This window comes from Protopterus annectens, chromosome 1.part1 (genome assembly GCF_019279795.1).
Source record: "Protopterus annectens isolate FY-2018-M chromosome 1.part1, PAN1.0, whole genome shotgun sequence".
Taxonomy (NCBI): Eukaryota; Metazoa; Chordata; order Ceratodontiformes; family Protopteridae; genus Protopterus; species Protopterus annectens.
The window spans coordinates 629,174,032-629,196,481 of record NC_056726.1 but is presented as its reverse complement, the minus strand read 5'-3'; the positions used below and the strand labels follow the sequence as shown (position 1 = coordinate 629,196,481).

General features: G+C 34.6%; 1 protein-coding gene across 21 annotated transcripts in view; it reads left to right on the top strand.

Moving 5' to 3' along the window:
- The window catches only part of LOC122806573 (regulating synaptic membrane exocytosis protein 1-like), a 3,343,889-nt gene that overhangs the window by 1,944,395 nt on the left and 1,377,044 nt on the right, over nucleotides 1-22,450 (top strand). For all 21 annotated transcript variants that reach the window (XM_044077123.1, XM_044077214.1, XM_044077165.1 and 18 more), the window contains one exon: nucleotides 14,066-14,189. In XM_044077123.1, coding sequence (XP_043933058.1) covers nucleotides 14,066-14,189 — 124 coding nt within the window. The remainder of the gene's footprint in view (nucleotides 1-14,065; nucleotides 14,190-22,450) is intronic.

The window sequence follows — 22,450 nt, the reverse complement described above, 5'->3', positions numbered from 1 at the left end:
TGTTTGATTCTAGTGTTGTTAGTTCTTCACATATACAACAGTTAAATGTACCTTCTGCAGTTACCTAAATCTCATACAGTACAAGTGTATGCAATTATTGTCAGTAATGTAGTACACTACATATAAATGTTATTTATAGTAAGTATTGCAGATGCACAGAAAGAAGAAGAAAAAAAAAGTTCTAAAACATAGTAGTGTGTGCTATTAATATTAACCTTTTAAAGAAAAGGTTTTCACAGCTTTTCAAAATTTCCCTAGAGACAGTAGTAAGGGACAGTAATGCCATTTAGAGGAAGAGACTCAGCATAGCATTCAGACTTTACATAATGACATTTCTGGTTTAATATAACAATCAGATAGAACCCAACAACATTTACTAAGAGCATAAACAACAGAGGTTAATCTGAAAAGACAGTTAGAAAAAGCTCAGCAAGGTTTACAAGGAGTTCAAAATACAACAATTGACATTGGGCAGGGTTCAGCAGAAACGGCAGTTATTTCTCCTGCTAATATATATCAGTAGTCTTGTTTATTGCAGACTCTGCCTCAGTGGCAAGACAACAAAGTAATTTTGTTTCAATATGTTGGCATTTAAACAATGGTTGACATACACTTTGTGGTCTATTTCAAATGATGCTTTATTTAAATGTTTTTTTTTTTCCATTAAAGATGCCAGTTTGGGTCAAAAGGGAATTCATCAACAGTGTTGGCAAACCCCTAAAACATGTTCCAGTATTACGGGAGTTATAGGCATTGATTCCCAAAATGATTTGCAGGGAAAGATTAGTATTGTCAAAATCAAAGCACATAAAAATGTAATACAAAAGAAGCTACAGTAAATGCTTTGGCAGATGTCAAAGCAAATCAAGCAGCTAAAACAAGCTTGTGTCTAGACTCACATCAGTGTTTTAAACACACAGACAATGTAATGCCAGTTTAAAAAATTAAAAAAACTATCTGAAAATGATCAGACGGTCTAAATAACATGACAGAGAAAAACAAAATAATGTTTTGGTTAGGCAAAATGGTATGTTCAAACAATTCCGTCAGACAGTTAATGACATTCTGCAAAATGCAGATGCAGCTTTAAAATCAGTTTCTGTCAGACAAATAGATACAGACTCAGAGATTACATATCTCAAACTCCACCTGGAGTAAGAGAAAAGCTAGACAGTTAAAAGAAGTACTCAGTATTGCAGATGCACATAGGAAATGTACAAAAACAGCTTGCAGACTATGTGGGGAAAGGAAGGGGACGTAATACATGGTGTGATAAAAAACAAACACCGGGGGAACACAAGCAGCTTCACCAGGGTTGCAGACAGATACACAACAAAGTTCAGAAAAACAGGTGATATGTTTTACTTGTAAGAAAATAGGCCACATTCATATTACAAAAGATAGAAGGAAAGTCAAATACAAAAGGGTATCTATGCAGATAATAGTGCTTCTTCAAAACCCCAAAATAAGGAAATAAATCAAGAGAAATGCATTAAGGAAAAATCAGTCACAGGAGCAAACACAGAGGAATGCAAAAAAATAAAGTATACCTTATGGAATACACAGAAAACCCATTATATGATCTCACACATGGTGCAAATCAGGAATTAAAATGTGAAATTAAAAGTACAAAGTCCACATTAGACAGGGAAGACACTTAACAGTCAACAGGAAACAGAACATGCAGTCTGTGTAGTCAGAGACATACCCAGGAAAACAGATCAGAATGAATATAATTCTGATTAGGGGTGTGCCTCCCCACCCAAGTATCCTTTCTCACAAATTTTAAACATGGAAAGGATGGACGCCCGTTATTGGACGTTTGGGTGGAGGGGACACTATAAAAAATGCCCTACTTGATACAGGGGCAGCAGTCTCAGTCACTAACAAACAGTTACCTGTAAATCAGTTCAAAAAATTTTACATTTAAGGCTTTGATGGCAGCACTTGCATGGCCATCAGCAGTAAGTCAGTTAAAATATATTTCACAGAAAATGGATCTTTAATACAGGGTACATTTCTTATGAATTCCAGTTGCGGAACAACAATCCTTGGGGTTGATATTTTTGGCAAACTAGGAATAGTAATTGATTTCAGTAACTGGGTTTTATGGTCTACCACAGCAGAAGACAGTTGGGATACAGCTCAGCAATTTCCTTGCTTTGCAATTGACGTAAGTAACTATAAAAAAGACATTACCAAGAGACATTCACAACTGCAGGATAAATGGGAGCAAATCAAATCACAATTTCAGCCCTTGTGGGCTACATCAAAGGCAGACTGTGGCAAGTTAGAGTACCAATGAGTGTAGGTAATCCTTCGGATTACATTCCTCCTTTTCAAAAGCAATATCCAATCCCCAAAGAGGCGGGAGAGGATATGAAGAGGTGTATAGAACAATGGGAACAGGTAAATCATAAATAGAAAAGAGCATCTATGCAAATAACCTGCAAACATCAGGGTACACAGAAAAAGGAGGTAAACAATAAACAGAAGGAAGGATAAACCCTTTGCCTTACTGAAAAGGGTAATTACAAACACTAAAAATGGTAAATTATGACCAGTAGCATATGGGGATAATTCTCCCTATAACCCAGAGCATGGTAGGCAATAGGCATTAAATCAATAAAATTAACGGAACCCGTGTTATCAGTTCGCAGCAAAGTACAGGGATTTTTTAAACTCATTGTAAATTAGTTAAACAAAGGAGACAGGAAAAGACAGAAATATAAATATTACTTTACTGGTTTAATAAGCCAGGATGGATTCAGAATAAACACGAAAATATTCTACAGACATACAGACACAGAGTAAAGTTAATACAGATACAGTGCAAAGTTAAAGTTAATACAAATACAGTGTAACGTTAAAGTTAATACAAATGCAGTAAATACATTTACAGTAATGCAAATGGTATATGCAACACTTAACAATGCAATTAAATGTTAAGTATGTAAGTCCACATCTATGTCTGGAAATAGAGGAACATTTAAGGCAGTACCTATGACAAAAGGTTTCTATGGTGACAAGAGAGAGTCAATCCCCCCACATTAAAAGTACAGTATGTCTCCAAAGGCAGCTTATGCATACAGCAAACAGGATTAATATTGGTAAAAAGGCAGCTTATGCATACAGCAAACAGGATTAATATTGGTAAAAAACAGTGACTGTAATGTCATGTTTTCAAAAGAATGTCTTACATAAAATATAACAGCAAACAGTCTTAGAAACAAACTAGAACAGCAAGAAAATTATTACTCAGACTTGTGTAACTGCCATCCTAAAAATAATACACAGGAATACATATAGGTAGTAAAGTACAGAATCATTAAAAAACTTAATAAAAACTTAGACAGATAGCATTTTTCAGCTAATAAAAATCCAAGCAAAAGCAGCACACCATTTTGGTTCATAAAAATCAGTGTAAGTTAATAACAATCAAACAGTATCAGTACAGTAACAGTCTGTTAACAGTATTAGAAATTTGTTTATATAATAGAAATCTATGGACAGGACAAGGCAATCTAAAAGCAAATGCAAATAAAACAGTTGCAAAGAAAAAATGGGGAAAGATACTCAGATATAATAGATCATGACAACAAGGACATCATGATCGGGTACCTAATTTCAGTATATTTTTGGACATGCAAAATTTGTTTGTAAAGGCACGTAACAAGTCAAATTGTTGGGTTTTTAGCTACATTCCTTACAGAGGGAAAATGCCATTACATGCAGTCCCTGTAGAGGTTACACATGCAGGTTTTATGTTTAAAAAATCTTATAAAAATAGAGTTGTAAAACAATCAGCCATAAAAAAACATTTACAGTTGATGAAAGTAGAAAAAGGGATACTAAAAGAAAGGGACAGTCAGTGTTGCTACTTTACACCAACTCTGGTTATGTGAAAAAGCTTGAGTATAAAATAAAAACAGCATGGGAGTTAACACATAATACTTTTTTTTTTAAAAAAGAAATGAAAGAAGAGAAATTCTTTTACATAGAGTATGCAGTTCCAATACTCACACATTACCAGAGGACGTGATAAAAAAATCACCAGAAAAAGTGGGAGGTTCATCATAAAAAAATAGGGAAAGATTTTAAAACAGATGGACATAGGAAATGGTGTTATTTCAGGACCTGAAATTTTTCACTGGTATGGTGCCACTATGGTAATATGGAAAGTTACAAATTTGATGCAAATGCAACTTATGGAGCTATCTCAGACATAACAGAAGAGATGTGTTATAAAACTGTCAAACAAGTAACTGTTGTTAACAATGAAAAAATCTATTAAGTAGGAGGATCACATTTTCCTGTAAATTGCTTTTTTAAATATTCTTTTCCCAAAGCAATAATGAAATTAAATGTATGATGCAATGCGTGCTTGTTTCTAATAGAAGGTTTTGCCTTGTAAAGCAAAGGTTAATTTGACAAGATTTTGAAATGCTTCTGTGTAACTGCAAGGCTGACAACATGCTTAAGCATGCATGAAAGCAGTTAAGAATAAATAAGTAATAACGGCTATGTGTCTGAATAAAAGTATTAATCAAGTAACAGCCATTGGTAATTTAACATTGTATGAAGAGATAGCATTGAATGTAAGGGATTCGTATATTGCAACAGACCAAGGGATTCAAAGTACTGAAGATTGTATTGTGTTGCAAATTGTCTTACAATTTTCTTGGTTTTAATTAAAAAGGGGGAATTGATAGAGATTGTATAAATTAAAATGCTTTCCCCAAAATTGTACTGTGTGTGCAGTAAAAGAAAATATGGCTTGCTTTGCAAGAACAGTTAATTTCTTGTAAATGTTCAGCTTAGATATTAATAACATATAGATGTGGGCTTACTGTAAAGCCATCCTGTTATATAAAATAGGAAGTTTACTTTCTTTGAGCTTTCAAATGCAGAAATAAATGAAATAAAATACAGACACTTCAAGTGACGCAAAAATGATGCAGAGAGACTTTTTGTGAAGTCTTCAGATACAGCATAACCAAAGAAGGACATAAATCATGCAAACCAGAAGAACAAGTCACAAGGACATTAAAAATAACATTGGTTGACATTTCAAAGAATATATAAACTGGACAGTATGGTTCACTCTTTAGTGACATTTTTGGACTAAGTGTTCATCAGTCTGTCTAGCTGTGTTATAATAGAATTGAAATACCTCTGACAGTATTAATTGTTTGGCAAGAATTTGTAGTAATACAAATAAATATTAACGGATACAGTAGTACGGTGTCTGTTGTCAGCCTAGCTCTCTGCTGATAATATTTTACAGCGCTAATAATATTTTACAGCTATATTCAGAAATTGCAATTATTCTGCTCAAATTAATTATATCATAATATAATTTGAAGTGTAGTAGTCCTAATCCACCCTTTTCTTTGGGACTTATCAACTTTAGATAACTAATTGTTACTGACCTAGGAAACCAAATAAATTTGAATAGGTTTTTATTAATGTTTTTGAAAAACATATTTTGAATTATTGTGTTGGAGGCATTAAATTGGTAAAGTAATCTTGGTAGGACTTTCATTTTAATAATAACCACTTTTGATAGGAAAGGGAGTTTCAGTTTGTTCCACCTAAGTATATCATGCTCAATATTTGACCACAACTTCAATAAGCTGTTTTGTTCAAATAATATGGATTCTTGTTGAAAGGATATATGCAAGTATTTTAACGAGTTATTTATCTTGATGTCAGACATCAGGAAGTAGTTTGTTAACTTGTATGTTGGATTTATGGGGAAGTTTGGAATCTTTTAGTAGTCCTTGCTTGCTGCCATTAATAGCCCAGCATGTGCAGATTTCTTTATCCATGATGTGTTTCTGGTTTTGGTATGTTTTTTGTTTATTTTGGTTTATTACTGGCTTCCTGCCATTCTGTAAAGAAAAGTTCTTTATTCTTAAGGAAGCAATGTCATAAGAATTCATCCTGGAAATGAAAGCATTGCAAAAGACAGTTTAAGTAAGAAAATGCAAATGTTAGCTGTCCCTTTAGCCACCACCATGATTCAGAAGGCTAAAGTCCTGATTATGGTTCATGGGTTCTATTAATAGCTTGGGCATACATGGCACTGGCAGGAGAGGGCCTGTCCAGCAATGAAGATAGGGCCATATGCACAGGGCTCATAAAGTGAATAGATTTCTCTTGTGGAGACTGGTGTAGTGATCATTAAGTGCTTCTTTAGGATTTCCAGGCTAGCTAATTGTAGAAGGGAGGAGCTGCTAGGCATGGTCTGCCCTATGCATGTCCCACCTACAGGGTGTTACCAGGCACAAATGGACACAGAGGTTATTGTCTCCTGCAGCTGATCAGAAGTAAACTCTCATGATCTAGGATGGCTTGATCTCATTATTGGCTCTATCTCTTAATTTTAGCTAGTCTAGGGGAGGCCAGGATGGGTAGGTATACCTGGTAATGAAGGAGAGGCACTGGGAGTCTACTTCTGATCAGCTGCAAGAGACAAAAATAAGAAAAAAAATGAGCTGTCATTTTGCCTGTTGTTGTGAACCCTCTGTGTGTCAGTACATGATTTTATGTTATGCAGACTGGTCAATGCCTATGAGATAAATACTTTAATTATGTTATCAATACAATTTGCTGATCAAGTTGTCTCACAGAGAGATTCTTATTGGGAGTGGGTGTGCATCAGTGTTCATCTCTGAGCCCACTGCTGTTCATACAGGTGACGGACTACATTAACAAACAGGTCAGAGGCGACAAATCAACAAAGCTGCTCTATGCAGATGATGTGTCATTGCAGGAAGACTCTGAGCAAGAACGTCAGCAAAGGATAGGAGAACACAATGTAAAACTGAAGCCGTATGGGATGAAATTGAGTACAGATAACAAATGGGGGATAGCAGAAGAAGCAGAGAACTGAGATAGAAAGGAAAACAGTGGAACAGGTTAACAATTTCATATGTCTGGGAGGGGTGGTTGATGAGAAGGGAATTGTGACTGAGGAGGTCAAAGCTAGAATCAGAGGGCCTGCCGCCAACTTGCACAAGGTGTAATATGTGACAGAAGAATGCTAAAGAAGCTGATAAATAAGGTGTACAAAACAATGGGGTGACCAGTCCTACTGTACGGTACAGAAACCCAGGCAGTAAAGGCAGGGAAGCTGTAGAGACTAGAGGTGATGGAGATGAAGTGCCTGAGATGGATGGTAGGATGTATACTGCGAGACAGATGAAGAAATGAGGACAAAAGAGCAGGGGCCAAAGTAACTCCAATTGCAGAAAAGATCAAAAAGAACAGATTATGGTGGTTGAGGCACATGTGCAGAAAAGCAGAAGACAAACTGATTAAGAAGATTTTGGATAGACAAGAAGAAGACAAGAGGAAATGAGGGCATCCATCAAACAGGTAGATGGACTGAATGAGAGAAGATCTTTGACAGTCAGGCATGAGCTTTAAAGAAGGAAGTAGTGTGGCCCTGAATTGAGAGAGATAGTGACAAGTGAGACAGCACCCCAACCACATGTAGAAAACAGGAAAAAGGAGGGTGATGATGATGGTGATGATTGCTGATCAGGAAAGTCAGACTGGGAGGAACATATTTTCAGTAGAGTCTTGGGTAGAAAATCACTAATGATAACAGTACACATTCAAATCACTTATATGATTTCATGTTAAAACTATTTTTTTACATTAAATAATTCATTTTCAGTTGTTACTGATTTGCAGAAAAAAAACATTGCATCATTAACCAAATTACAGGTATATTGATTTGATACTGAGACATTTTATATAAGAGATAATTGTTAACATTACTGAAATGGATAAATGTGAAGGAAACATTAGGTTGAAATCTACTTTGAACAGGATGCATATATGTGTGGCCTGACATATGTTCATGTCTCCACAGGTTCCACAAGTGGAGAGCCCAACACAATAGGACAGCCAGGGTTGCTGTCAGCAGGGTATCTGAATGCAGATGATAGCAACATGCAAGTAACGTGATTGATGATACAGTGGCATTCTTTTGTAATGCTCCACAGGGAGGGTTAATCCAAATCCTCCATTGCAGAGGACTCTGTCAAAGGTACTGGCTAAGCACATGGCCTCATCAGTGCATGACTGACACTGTACCTAGGAGTCCCACATGGGCTCCACATGTATCCTCAGCCAGCACAGCATCTGACATGTCTGTCACTTCTGAGCTTGAGATACCCACTCGAGGTGAGAGACACTGGGGGAGTGATACTGCAATGACTGCAGAACTGTCCTTGATAGGAGTGCAAGACTTGGAAATAGCCTCGATGTGCAGATCTGTGATCCAAGCACAGACAGCTGCTGCACACACCATTGTGGAGAAAGTGAGTGATCCGTGGCTTGCATGAAGATGCACATTAACTGCATAGTGACCTGGAGTCACTGGTAGTAAATGTTGCCTCCACAGGTACATCTGTGAGACACATTACCAACATCATCCAATTTGCCTTCACACTAAATGCAGTCAATGGTTGTGGGAAGGTCTGGATGTGAGAAGGTCAGGCACAAGCTACCCACATCACAGTACATATTATTAGACAGTATTTGTGATTCTACTAAGCACATCCCCTGCCACCCTTGGTCATGGCAGTCATTGCGGTCATTCTCCATGCTGTTCCTCCATCTCAAAAATGTGAAACACCTTATCTGGATGCAAGCACATGATCCTGTAGCTCTGCTTTTTCCGTGGCATGAACCAGATCAGGCCCTACTACTGCATGCCAATACAGTGGTCATCAACCATGATCATATAGTGGCAGCATGCCCTCATCAGTTGATGTTGCAATATGGGATCCCTGCAACATACCAGGGTGCATCGCTATCATGTTCACCTACCTCATTGCTAAGTGTGCAGCCACTTGTTTCTATGTTCCTCCCCATCACTGCAAGAGATAATGACTATGCCCTGCCCCCCATGATGTCTTGTGCAATGTGACCAGTTCTTGCACTGCCATGCCAAACCTGGGTGTGTAATGCATGCATCATTTTATTTTGTGTTGTCTATGTCATGGTCCATAGTTGTGAATTACACACACCTTTTGACAGTGCTGCAATGTACTGTAGTCTCTTGTGCCTTGGCTGTACATCTACTGCTGTCTGTTCCTCCCCTTACAATCTCTCCTGCAATTTTATTGTTGCTAAGACCTATACAGAAGGAGGTGAGGTGATGTGATGTTCACCCACTGCTCCATTTGTTTGAAAATACATATTGTGAGCAGGCCACACACATCAGTTATATTACTGCATATTTCCGGACTGTATTGAAGTGCCACACCTGAGTATCTAAGCATTGGAAGTTTCCATTATTTGTCTGAATACTTGCTCTACTATGTTCCAAATTTCTGTGTGGGCTGTATTATGGTTGATTTTTTACAATATCTGAAGTTTGTGTATTGGAGGCATCAACCAGGTGTGTAGACCATATCTGGTATGACAAACAACATACAAAAAACAGCATATTATATATGGCCTTCTACCTACATGCATGGTATCTGTGTGTAAAGATCTAGCTAGCATAAATGTACTACTACCAACCAGGTAATCCTGTGGGAAATCTCCTCATTGGAATGACTGGTATAGGTCTAAGGTGTGCCAAATGCATGAATCATGTGAACTGCCAGGGTGGTGTACAGATACATTATAAATAATACCCTGGGCATTACAGAATACATGACAGTTGGGAGAGTGAAAGCCCATCACGTTAATATATCTCCATCCCAATGGATCCAGTGAGGCCCTGAAAACATAGGTACAATCTTTGACCCATTACCCAGGGAAAATTGGTTATGTTGATGTTGGTTCTCCCCTCTATAGTCTTGGTTCTCCATGCTGTAGCATAATGTCAAGGAACTGGTTCAAGATTTTTGAGGCTAATGCAACCCATACATTTTTCCAGTAGGTCACAAAACGTTTCCTGTAGCTAAGATAGTTAATGTTATGCATGTCTTTTTGTCCACAGGTATTGGCATACCATGCACATCCCTCAATCTCACTTGTGGGTGACACAGCTTGACAGTGTCCATTGTTGTATTCCTATCCATTTGCAAATGGTCCACAGTCTGTTGACCTGTCTGATGGTGATACATAAGGCACTGTCTCTGTCTTTTTCTGTGGTGTAGATGTCACAATGTGCAACAATATGAACATGGGCTCCAATGATGGCACTCAGTACATGCTGCTGTGTCACTTTTGCTGCTGTTCCTATCAGCCTTTCTGTCATCACAGGGTTCATTATAGGTATGCACATATGTACAGTGCTGCCTTTTTATACCTTCCTAAATCACAGTGGTGCTGTGGTAGTGTTGTCACCTCACAGCAAGAGGTTCATTATAGGTATGCACAGCTGTACAGTGCTACCGTTTTATACTTGTCTTGATTCATGTTTAAGAATATCATAGATGCATGAGGTTGCTTTGGTTGAAAACACAATTCTTACCAGAATTCATACAATATATCAAAATCTTGTTATTTTATGGAGGACAATGCTTCTCACACCTCTTGTGCATGGAGCTTTGCTTCTTTCATCCCTTTATTTAGTATAACATCTCTGAGGTTGGTTCATCTTGAGGAATGGGTGGCTTCTGCCCTACAGTGACCTTACTGAATAAAATGGCATCCTGCACAATTTTGTGATGTCATATAATTGTCCATAAAGCAACGACAGCTTGTACTGAGCGATCCACCTTGCTGCTGAAGGTCTCATTGATAGTATTTTTCTCTTCAGGGTGGCAGATAGCATAGAGGATTAAGTCTATGAGTTGTTAATGAGCTGCTTCCTGTCATCCAGAGATCGATTCCCTCTCCCTCCATTTGCCTACTGTGACTCTGTGCAAGTCACTTAATTAGACAATATTTCCAGGAATAGTCTGAAAAAGGTCGATGTTGATCAGTGCTCTACCCTGATTAACAAACAAACAAGCAAATAAAAACTGCTTTCATGCTATTTGGTTTGAGAAAAATGTGTAACATGTTATCTAACACTGAGATGATACAGACAACTGAAAAGTCTTAGGTCAAGGGACTATACTGATAACCACAGAATATATATTGTTACTGTATTAGTAACACAAAAGTTTATTGTGACCATCTTTATATCAGACTGTGACTGACTACTTCAGCTGCTCATCTGAAAGCATGAATTCTGAGAGCACTTCTGCTACTGCTATATAAATAGACAGTCATGGCTCAAGAGGTTTATCCGAGGTGTGATTATTGCTAATTGAAAACTAACAATTAACAGTTAAGATAGGAGGAGATGAGATAAAAAAATGGTGACGTATAATCAATCTGCATGGATGCCTCCAAGAATAGATAGTATTCCCATGGAAGTCTGGAAGCTAGCAGGGAAGGAACTGATACACATCTGGAAGGTTTTGTTTAACAGTATTTTAAAAGGAGCAGAAGCACCAGCATCCTGTAAGAAAGCTGTGGTGGCTGTAATACCTAAACACGGCAAAGACCCATCAAACCAAGCTTCATATAGGCCCATTTCAATTTTAAACCATAATTATAAAGTGTCTATAATAGCTAAAAGAATGGCAGAAGTGTTGCCAAAATTGATGAATATGGATCAATTGATGAATGTGGATCAATGTATTTTTGTACAAGGGAGGCAAACATTTGACAACATTAATAGAACAGAGATGGTCCAGAGGGAAACAGAGTGTAAGAAAATACCACTGTTGTTGTTGAGTCTTGATGCAGAGAAAGCATTCAACAGAGGAAGCTGGGAGTTTACGAGTAGGGCAATGGATGCATTTACATTCCCTGATATAAGGTTAATTAAAAGCATTTATGAGGAATCGGAGGCCAACATTAAAGTAGATGGGTTTCTCTCTGTGTCTGAACAGAAGAACCAGGCAGGAGTGTACTCATTCCCTTTAACTTGCTTTTTATTTTGAGCCATTGGAAAAGAAAATAAGGGATGCAGAAATTCAAAGATATAATATGTATGGTAATCAAGAAAAGTTGACTGTATTTGCAGACAGTATTATTTTGTACCTGATAAAAACAGAAAATGACATTTGAGCGTTGTGCAACATTTTGAGACAGTTTCAAGTCTTTCTGGTGTATACAATTAATGAAGATAAAACAAAGGCCATAGCTGTAAATTGTTTACTCCCGTATTTATGGGGAGATGATAAAATGAAGTATTTAGGATTATGGATTAAAAAAAGATTCTGTTATGGCAGCTACGGATATACAGAAAAAGAATAAACAAATGATAATATCAAAACTGAGAAACTCCAAGGTCTTGTTTGTGGATATGGAAAGCAAGATGCAAGTGAAAATGTTTTAGTTTCTTTAGTTTTATATACAGGCATACTTTATAAATCAGAGGAGAAGATGTAGACAATAATAAAGAGATGAATTAATTAATCTGACAGGGGAAGAAGGCAAGGGTCAAGTGGGATAAGTTGATCCTTCCAACAGAACAAGATGTTTTAGGATTACCTGATTTGAAGGGATGTGTAGAGCTACACAGTTATATTTGAAGTATTGAAAGTTGTAACAGAGATAAAATAACTGGAAGTAAGATATTTGGAAAAGGATGGGAGCAAATTATGTAGAAAAAATGGAAATTTTGGGAACAATACATGCAGAATAATAGGAGGCAGAGTGAGGTTTAGGGGAAATCAGGAATTAGCAATGTATGTAATGGTGGGTTGATGAGTTATAGAAAAGAATGCATGTGATATGTAATGTTTATAATTGAGTTCATGTTAGCATGGTTTGTTTTCTTTTATACAAATGTATGTTTGCCTATGTCTTAAGTGATAATTCAATAAATGTGTTAAGAAATATCTGTCCTCCAACAATAAATATAGAATGGCTGACAGCTGATATTCATCAAACACAGCCTGACACAATTCAGATCAACATATTGCTCTAAGTTCGTAATAGACAATGTCAGTGAGTTGGCATTATGCTTTACTCTCAGCAATGATGTTGAAAATAAAGAGTTTATTAATGTGTGGGGCTTCTGGTACCTCTAGTTGGCATTAGATTTCCATGATTTGTTCTTGAAATATTTCTTTGCAAACCACACTAGTGATAAAATTGTCAAAACAAGCTTGTTCCTTTGTCACTCAGCCAGGCTTTTTCACACTTTTGTCACTTTTAGATAGAGTCCTTGGCTATATACTTTAAATACTGTAGAGTCCAACAACATATCTGCAGTTTGTCTTTGACCAAATATTCCTTTTATTTACTAGTTAGATATATAATAAGAATAACCTCATGCAGTTTCTGGCATTGCAACAGGTGTGCAACTAAGGTTCTCTGAATAAAACTGCTGTTTTACACATTTTTGTGGTTAAGTTAACATTTCCAAGATGTAAGCATTTATTCAAGGCACAATTTCAGAACATGATTAATAAAGAAACAAAACTTTCAGGACACAACATGCATTTTCATAGGTTCATAGGTTAGTACTAAGCTAACTGCCCTTGCGAGCCATTTTAAGCCTAGCCAATTATCCCTTGTGAGACACAAACCATGCACGTTGTGTTTGTAAGGCAAACACCTTAACCATTAGGCCACCCTCCCAACCATATAAACTAGTACTAGGCTAACTGCCCTTCTGGGCCATTTTAAGCCTAGCCAATTACCCTATGTGAGAATCAAACCCTGTACCTTGTGTTTGTAAGGTAAACACCTTAACCATTATGTTAACCTTTCTCGTTTAAAGCCTTCCGGAGTCAAGTGTCGTCTTAGTATCATTGTTGCTTAGGGCTCACAGAGTTAATATTATGAAAACATTCTAAAAAAGATCAATACAATTGCATCCTTTTTTAACTAAATATGTAACTGTTGTGTTATAGTGTTACTTAAATCGATTTTCCATTTTTTTCAGTGATTTTCATCATGCTTTGTATTTTCTGTTGTTAATTTTTTAAGAATACATGTAGTTGTCCCTTACCAAACCATATCAGGTTGGAAAATGTCATCTGTGTGCATTTCAGGTTACAAAACGTATTATATGTGGTGTTTTATATAAAAGCAGAAAAAATATATAAAATCACTAAAAATACAGGTTGATTTTTTCCCATAGGAGATGAGGTGCTAGAATGGAATGGCAAGCCATTACCTGGAGCTACAAACGAAGAAGTTTACAATATTATTTTGGAGTCCAAATCAGAACTTCAAGTTGCAATAGTTGTTTCAAGACCTATTGGGTAAGGTAACATGTTTATTGTCCTGTGTTATACTCATACACAGCATATTGTCATTAAATTATTTTGATTTTTTTTATTGAAACTATATTGTCTTTACATACTTTTTTACCATTTGACAAATAAATCAGAAGTCCACAAACATAAGGTAGACTATTAAAACATTTAATTAATATTTTTGTAAATATTGCCCAACTTACATTAGTAGGAATGGGATAATGCAAGAATGTCACTTAGCTAATGGCCATTTTCATAACGTTTTCTTCTGTTTTGGTTCCTGTGGCTTCATCATTGATGAGGAATTTAGATCCAGATCTTGCTTTATCACCCTCTTTGCATTCTACAGGCTTCTAAATGTAATATACAGAATATCTGGCAGAACTGTGTTTATAAAAAAAAAATGACTCCATTCCACAGAAGCTGATGAGGTAAAGATCTCATATTCTAATATCTGACCACTTCCTCTTACATGATTCCTCATGGGAACTATGATTCTTCCCTAAGCAACACGTGTATTGGGTTCCATGAGATTGTTGGATAAAAGCAATCCCCATTTTTTCCTAACCATAAACTTCATTACATTTGACATACAATACATTTTTTCTTTTAAGTGGTATTAATGTTTTCTAAAATACAGCAAATAATAACCATTAACACATTACTTATATCTGGTAAACACTTGTATACTTTTCAACAACAAACAGTTTTCATTCATTTAAAAATAATATAAATTGCAGAATTTTTATTTTTGAATCTAGTGTTGTCTTGTCTGTATTAAATGTGTCTGAGGCCATTTTGTAGTATTTTGCAATTTCTGACCAACATACCTTTCAACCTCTTAGAGCAACACATCTGGTCAAAGACAATAATAAAAGAGAAACAGAGGCCAAAAATCAGTGACAGATTTTAATTATTGCTCTTCTAAACTTAGAAAATTGTTAGAGCAGAAGGTTTTGCATTAACATGCATTTTCTAAAGGACATGAAGTCTGAAACTCAAATATCTGTCATTATTTACTGACTTCCGATCTCGGTTATCTGTGAGAAAACCACACATTTTTTGAGGATTAGACCAAAATCAGGAGACAAAAATGTCTTGTTCTGCAAAATCTGGATGATTGAGAGGCATTATGTCCATTCACCTTATATGCTTTATGATTCTTCAAATTAACTTCATCATATTGACACTGAACTTCCTTTGTATTATTGCATTTTTCTTATGTTTGGCTCTTATGAATTTCTTTCATAGATGATTAAATTCATTATAGCCAAGTAATCTCATTTCTCACCTCCAATATCTTATATGCAAACATTCCCTGACATTTATGTTTTATTAGCAAAACATATCCTTTGTTTTACATGCGATCTCCCAAATATTTTAACCTGAGAAAGTAAGTCAGTAGCAGCTTTGTATGTTTTGTAGTGTGGCATCCCAGTTCTATTCCTGTTTTAACAAAACTAGGCTAAGGTGAGTATTCTTGCTCTATAAGAATTTTCTACGGATTTCCCAAGCTTGTTCTATACTTAACTACATCATGACCATGTGAAATTAGAGATGGATCAAAGTCAGATTGGATGTAGGCAGGGTAATAGACTGGATCCCCCAGGTATAGTAATATCCCATTAGTCTGCTCTGTCCTTCAAACCTGTCAGTGTACATATCATTTTCTTCTTTATTATTCAGTGAACACAAATATTTGGGTTTAATTTAAAACGTTTATTTTACATGTTGCAATTTGCTAACGTCCTGTGTCAGTCCACTGCACTCAAATGTCCTTTTTAGTATTGCCTGGAGTACTGTCTGGTAAAATGACTTGGTCAGAATTACACAGTAGATAGAGGAAGGTTGAGTGCTTCAAACCCTGAACTACAGGAAGCAGCTCATTAACATTTCATAGTCTTGCTCATCTTCACTAAATGCCAGACAGACTCTGCTGTCACCCAACACAGTGCCTTTTTTACCTGCTTGCTTGGAAAAAAACAAACTGTATTAAAAATTTGTTCAAAGATAAAATGCTAACGTTAAACATTCATACTTCACACTGTCCAGTTTATACAAAATCAAAAAATAAACATACTGTCAACAGTCAAGTAATCAAGGAAACCAAGTATCTCATATGATAATGATCCCATCTCCTTCAAAGCATAACTGTCTTGGACTGCAGGAACCAAGTATTTACACACACACACACACACACATACACATACACACACACGACCGTCAGTTACAGCCTGTTATATGACCTTGTACATCTCAGAGCAGGATTATTTATATACATATTTACAAATGTATACAATCATTTAAAGTCATTTTCATTTTCATATTTTACATATCACACTTACCATTCATATACATACTAATTTTTATATCAAGCCCTCTTCCTTTTTCCATAATCATAAGCAATTTGTTTAATATTGACAATATACAATTTCCATTAAACATAATTTTATTAATTCCTTCATTCTATAATACCCATACTATATAAAACACTTTTTTTGCCAAAGTCCACTTTCAATTTTTTTATTTATACTCTCATAGTGCCCATATTCAGTCATATTTATATCCTCATTATTCTTGAAATTTTCAAAAACATTCTCTATACTTAACTTAATCCACATTTTTTAACTTTGTCACATTTTAGAAAAACATGCTCTTTTGTTTCTCCTTCCCCACAATACAAACATATTCCTTCACTTTTATTTTTGCAAGGCATATTTTTCTTTACCGGTAATTTTTTTAAATCCCAATGTCTATAAAAAATCTTAACATTCAACATTTTGTCTGCACCATTTATTTCTTCCTTTAATTGCTTTAATCTTTACTTCTGTAATATTTTCCCATCAATTAATACAATAATATTTTCTCATAATATTTTTATACCGTATTTTTCTATCCTTCTCCACGGCATCAGTCTTTATTTTCCACAGCCTTATCTTCATTAAAACATTCTTCTATTCTTTTTTTCCTTCTTATTCTTTCTCAGAATTCCTTAAACTTAAATAAATTGCTAATTTCTCATTTTTTTCATTTAACCATTTCAGTACCTTATGCAGATTTAATGATGCAAAATAAACTATTGGTGTTACCATACCTAACCCTCCACATTCATTATTTATGTATAATACACCCCATTTAACAAAAATCTAATCTCAATCCCCATATAAAGAAGAAGAGTATTTCTAATAAAAGTTGTTTATACCTTCTAAGAATCATAACAGCATTGGATAAACATACTATCTTACCTATTAATACTGAATTAATCAAATTCACTTTTTTCTTATATGCTAATTTGTATGTTTTCCATAATATACAAATATTTTTTTACTTTCTTCATTATTTTCCTATCCCTTCTTTTCACCTTCATTATCAAAATGTATCCCTAGAACAGATATTTCTTTCACAGAAAATGGTATGCTTACTATTTCTGTCACCCATTCCTTTACTTTTTCTTTATTAAGAATCATACCCCATTCCTTTAAACTGTCAGTTAAATAGATACTAACTTCTCTCATCCATTCCCTATTTTTTGTTTTTATAATAGCATCATCTGCATGTGATGTCATAACTGGAATGTCAACTTCCAGTTAAATTTAAAATTTGCATTCTTTATTTTCTGATTAACCTCTCTATTGTATTTTTTGACTAAAACAAATAAAATACTATGCACAGGACACCCTTATCTTATACCCTTATTTTTATCTATTTCTTTACTTATCCAAACATTAACTAAGACTCTTATTGTTTTATATGCTTATACATACTTGCTTTATTTATTTATTTATTTATTCATTCATTGTTTACATTTTATATATCCACTATTTCCCATATATATCATGCTGTATTGAATCAAATTTGTTGGTAATATCAACTGCCATAAGTTATGTGTCCTCTCTCTCTTTCCACTCATATAAGCTGTTATTTCTCTCAGTATCATTAATATATGTTGGCATCCATTTCCTTTTATAACATATACACTTTCTTCCACTATATTATGCATCTTATTCTCAAATATTTTTTGTATTATTTTCATACAGGCTGTATTTTGTAAAACTATTGGTCTCCAATTTTATATCTTCTTTTTCTCCATTTTTCCATATACATTTTAATATCCCTCTACACATGTCCTTGTACTTTAATCCTTCATTTAACCATTTGTTAAACATACACAATAAGCAATTTTTCTGCCATTTTTCTAGATTTTTGTACATTTCAAACCCAATACCATCCAGACTGGATGCTGATTCTAATTTAACTGTTAAAGCACTTTTTCTTGTTCATAATTTTTTTTACGTTCCATGCTCTTACACTATATCTCTTTTTTACTAAGCATGTCTTCCACATACTTTGTTGTTGATTTTTCCTTTTATTACCTTATTTGTATCTCATTTCTCTCATTGTGCAACCATCCTCCTTCAGTGTCTTACTTAAATAAAATGGAAATTCTCCTTTTCTTCTAGGTAAAAAAAGTGTTTGTTTATACAATAATCTTTAATTTTCTCATATGTTTTTCTTATAAATTTATTTTTCATACTATTCTCTATCATTATTTTCTAAATCATCCATCACATCTGCATGTGTTTTAACATATTCTTACTTTTCTTTTTTCTTACTTTATTCTGCCAATGTAAATAACCGTCTTTATATTTTCTTTTAAAAGTAATCCACCATTCTGACCAGTTAAGATAAAATGCATTCATAGTAATATGGTCCTTCCATAATTGATTGATATCTTACTTTCCTTTTTTTATTCCATTTCTTTTCATTTACTCTTTTCATACCCTATCCCATCTTTATATCTTCTTTATTATATCTTTCCAACCATATCGCCAAATGATGTGAGAAATCTGTTGCAATAGTTTCTTCTTCCATTATATTTGTTCCTTCTGATACTAAATAACAATCAATTTCAGATTTTAAAGTATATCTCCTGTAAGTCATGGTTTTATTCCATATAAACAATTTTCTGTAGCTCATTAATTCCATCACCTTTTTTTTTACATCTTTTTTTTTTCTATTTCCCCTTAAATCACAATTGAAGTCTCCTGTAATTATTATATTCATATTTACAGCTATATAATCAAATATATTCTGAAATAAATTCTCCCTTTCTTTACTAATCTTGTAAACATTTATAGTAATAATTCTGTAAACCTTTTCTTGCCATCTTATATCTTGAATTGTTAATCTTCCCATTTAAACTAATATAATATCCAAAATTTCCACTACTTTTTATATAGAACTGCTATTAATGAACACTGCTGTTTCTCTTTGTTTCATATTATTTCCCCATCCCATACTTTTTGTGTCTGCAATCTTTCTTCATATGTCAGAATTTTTATATCCTCCATAATAATAATATTGACATCACACTGATTACAACATTCTAAAAATGCTACCCTTTTTGTAATATTTTTATACTATTAACATTTACTGAAATAATTTTTATATTGTTCCTTTCCACGTTTCTTAATTTAGGAGATACCATCCTATTCTTACACTAGTTTCTTATATATAGAAAAATATGTGTTATCCATTCCCTTTCTTCTTTTCTTTTATATTAATGGCTTTATTTTTTTTTTTGTTTACTCTTCTACCAATGGAATCCTTTTCTCCTATTACCATCTTCCAACTTTTATCTTCTTCATCATTAACTTCTGAGTCTGTCTCAGTTCCCCTCCCTCATTATTTTTTCAGTGACTCCCCTTTTTCTTTTAAAGTTTCATCTATTTCTATCTCATCTTCAGTCCTGTTTTATTTATCCAAAAAGGAAAACACCAAGAAAGTCTAAAGGCAGGAGAAGTAAATAGCCCTCGAAAATAAAAACGAAGAATCCAATAAGTCAAAGGCTGCTGGAAACACGCACACAGGCTACTTCTGTGTTTAATAATTGACTAGTTTAGTAACATTAAAGAGTTTCTTATTGCCGATCGTCTGTGGGGGTGTTTCCAACAGCCTTTGACTTATTGGATTCCCGGTTTTATTTATCTTAACCCTGATTCATAGCTCTTAATTCATTCTCTTTCTTTTTACAATCTGTCCATAAATGTCCCATTTTTTACATTTGTAACATTCAGTTTCACATTTTTTGCTTTATGTCCCATTTTACCACACATATAACATTTTTTGTCACAATTATTGATTAAATGCCCCTCATTTCAGAAAAAATAGCTTATCTTTGGTTGTCCCTAATATTTTACAATATCCCTGTTACCATCAATATTCAGAATATGTACAATTTTTTTCCATTTCCTTTTCAAAATGACATTGCAATCCCATGCCCCAGTCTGTAAAGCCCTATTATCATAAACATTTTAAATACCTATTATGTCTTTACATATATTTTAAATGTTCTTTTAAAGTCTCTCTTTCCTCTTTGGTTCAAAACTGTATATGATGTTTCTTTTTAGTTTCCCTAAAATATGCTTTTACTATAAATTAATTCCAATGATTATTATTCTGTCTTTTTTGTATTCAGAGAAACATCTCTCCATACCTTGTACAGTCTCAAAAAATATATCACAAAATGTCTCTTTGTTAAGCAAAATAAACACTCTTATCTCCTGTGTTTTTACACCCAAAGGTAAAATTACATTTACTGTACCTTATATCTCTTCAACTCCCAATCTCTTTTGCTTTGTATTTTTGCCACATATTTTCTTCTTATGCTGTCCTCTTTTCTTTTTTTCTCTTGTTAAAGTCTTGTGTCGCTTATACTTTTTCTGCATATGTTTTATTTTCTTTTCCGCTGCCTCCTTCCAGTGTCACTTATACTTCTACTTTACTTATTTTCTCAATAATGTACCCCCCACGATACCTCATTTTCCGGTTCACTTTAATTAATTAATTTGTGCATTAAATTAACCCATAGACATCACAATTGAAAGGTTGCATACATTCCTCGCCAACTGTCTCCTCAGTTTGATCAAACAACTTTTTCTGGAATACTTTTTCCAAATCATCTACATCTATGCAGTAGAGTTAATTATCTGAACATTATTATCCAAAATGTCAATTATCCGAATGCAGCCTTCCAACGTTTTTGGGTAGGAAAAATCATAAAGTCTGAATATGTAAACATTATACATGTTCACTTGTGCATGTTTTTGAGTTTGTAACCCACTTGTGTGTGAAAAATATTCTTTATTGTCCACTGGAATTGCTGAATGGTTTAAAAGTGTATTCCCTGCATGCAGAAGAAAACAAGATTTTAGAAGTTTTTTTTTTAATCCGGTTCAATACATGTTTGATTATCTGAACTACCTCTAGGTCCCAATTAGTTCGGAAAAAGCGATGCTCTACTGTAGTATTTATTTTTTCTGAGCTAAGGTTCTCCCCCACCTTCTTTGGTTGATTTTCCATTTTGCACACCATCGTCTCAGCCACCTCCTCACTAGGAATGGGACGTGTGCACGTACATGCGTACACTAACGTCACCAACATATTCAACAGAAAAATTATTACTACAGACCCTTATCATAAAAACTGTACAATATCCAGTAAGCAAATTATTTATTACATTGCTTTCAGAAACAGATTTATAGATGATGAAGAAAAGCTAGCCACACAACTTCAAGCTTTATGAATTACAACAACAGTAAAAATATGTTTAGAATAAATCTGAAAATGTATCCTGAAAAGCTTCTTGCAACAACATTTAAGGGATATTTACTACTCTTTACAGAATTTCCTTTTTTATTGTACATCAACGTCAATAATCCAATCAACCCAGTTTAAGGTATAAACCAGCCATTAGAGCTTTAGTATGTGTTGCAGCATAATGTTACATATGTGATATGACATTCAACATGCCAGGTGGCTCTATGGAGTCCAAATCTGAAGTCTACAAAACTTGACTGTGGCTTTTTAAAACCCTGCTAAACTACTAGGCACAAGTAAAGGATTTAAAATATGAGATTTAGAACCTCCTAAAATTGCTATTCTTTTCATTTAATGAGACACGATAACTGTTTGTTAAAATGAGACCTGTCCCCATGTTTACTCTTTCTCTCACACCATCCAGCAACTTGTGAGAGCTTGGTCTTATTTCAAGAACAAAATAAGATCATTGCACATGAACATAAACAAAACATCCTGTATAGCTCCATGAGGGGCACTTAAATAGGGAATAAAACATTTAGAGGGGAAATTGGGACTGTAACATATTATCAATAAGCAAGGAAGTGATCACTCACCCATAAAATATAGGAAAGTGTTTATAGAAAAATGTTGTGTAGACATCACAGTAAGCAAAGAAATGTTAGGGT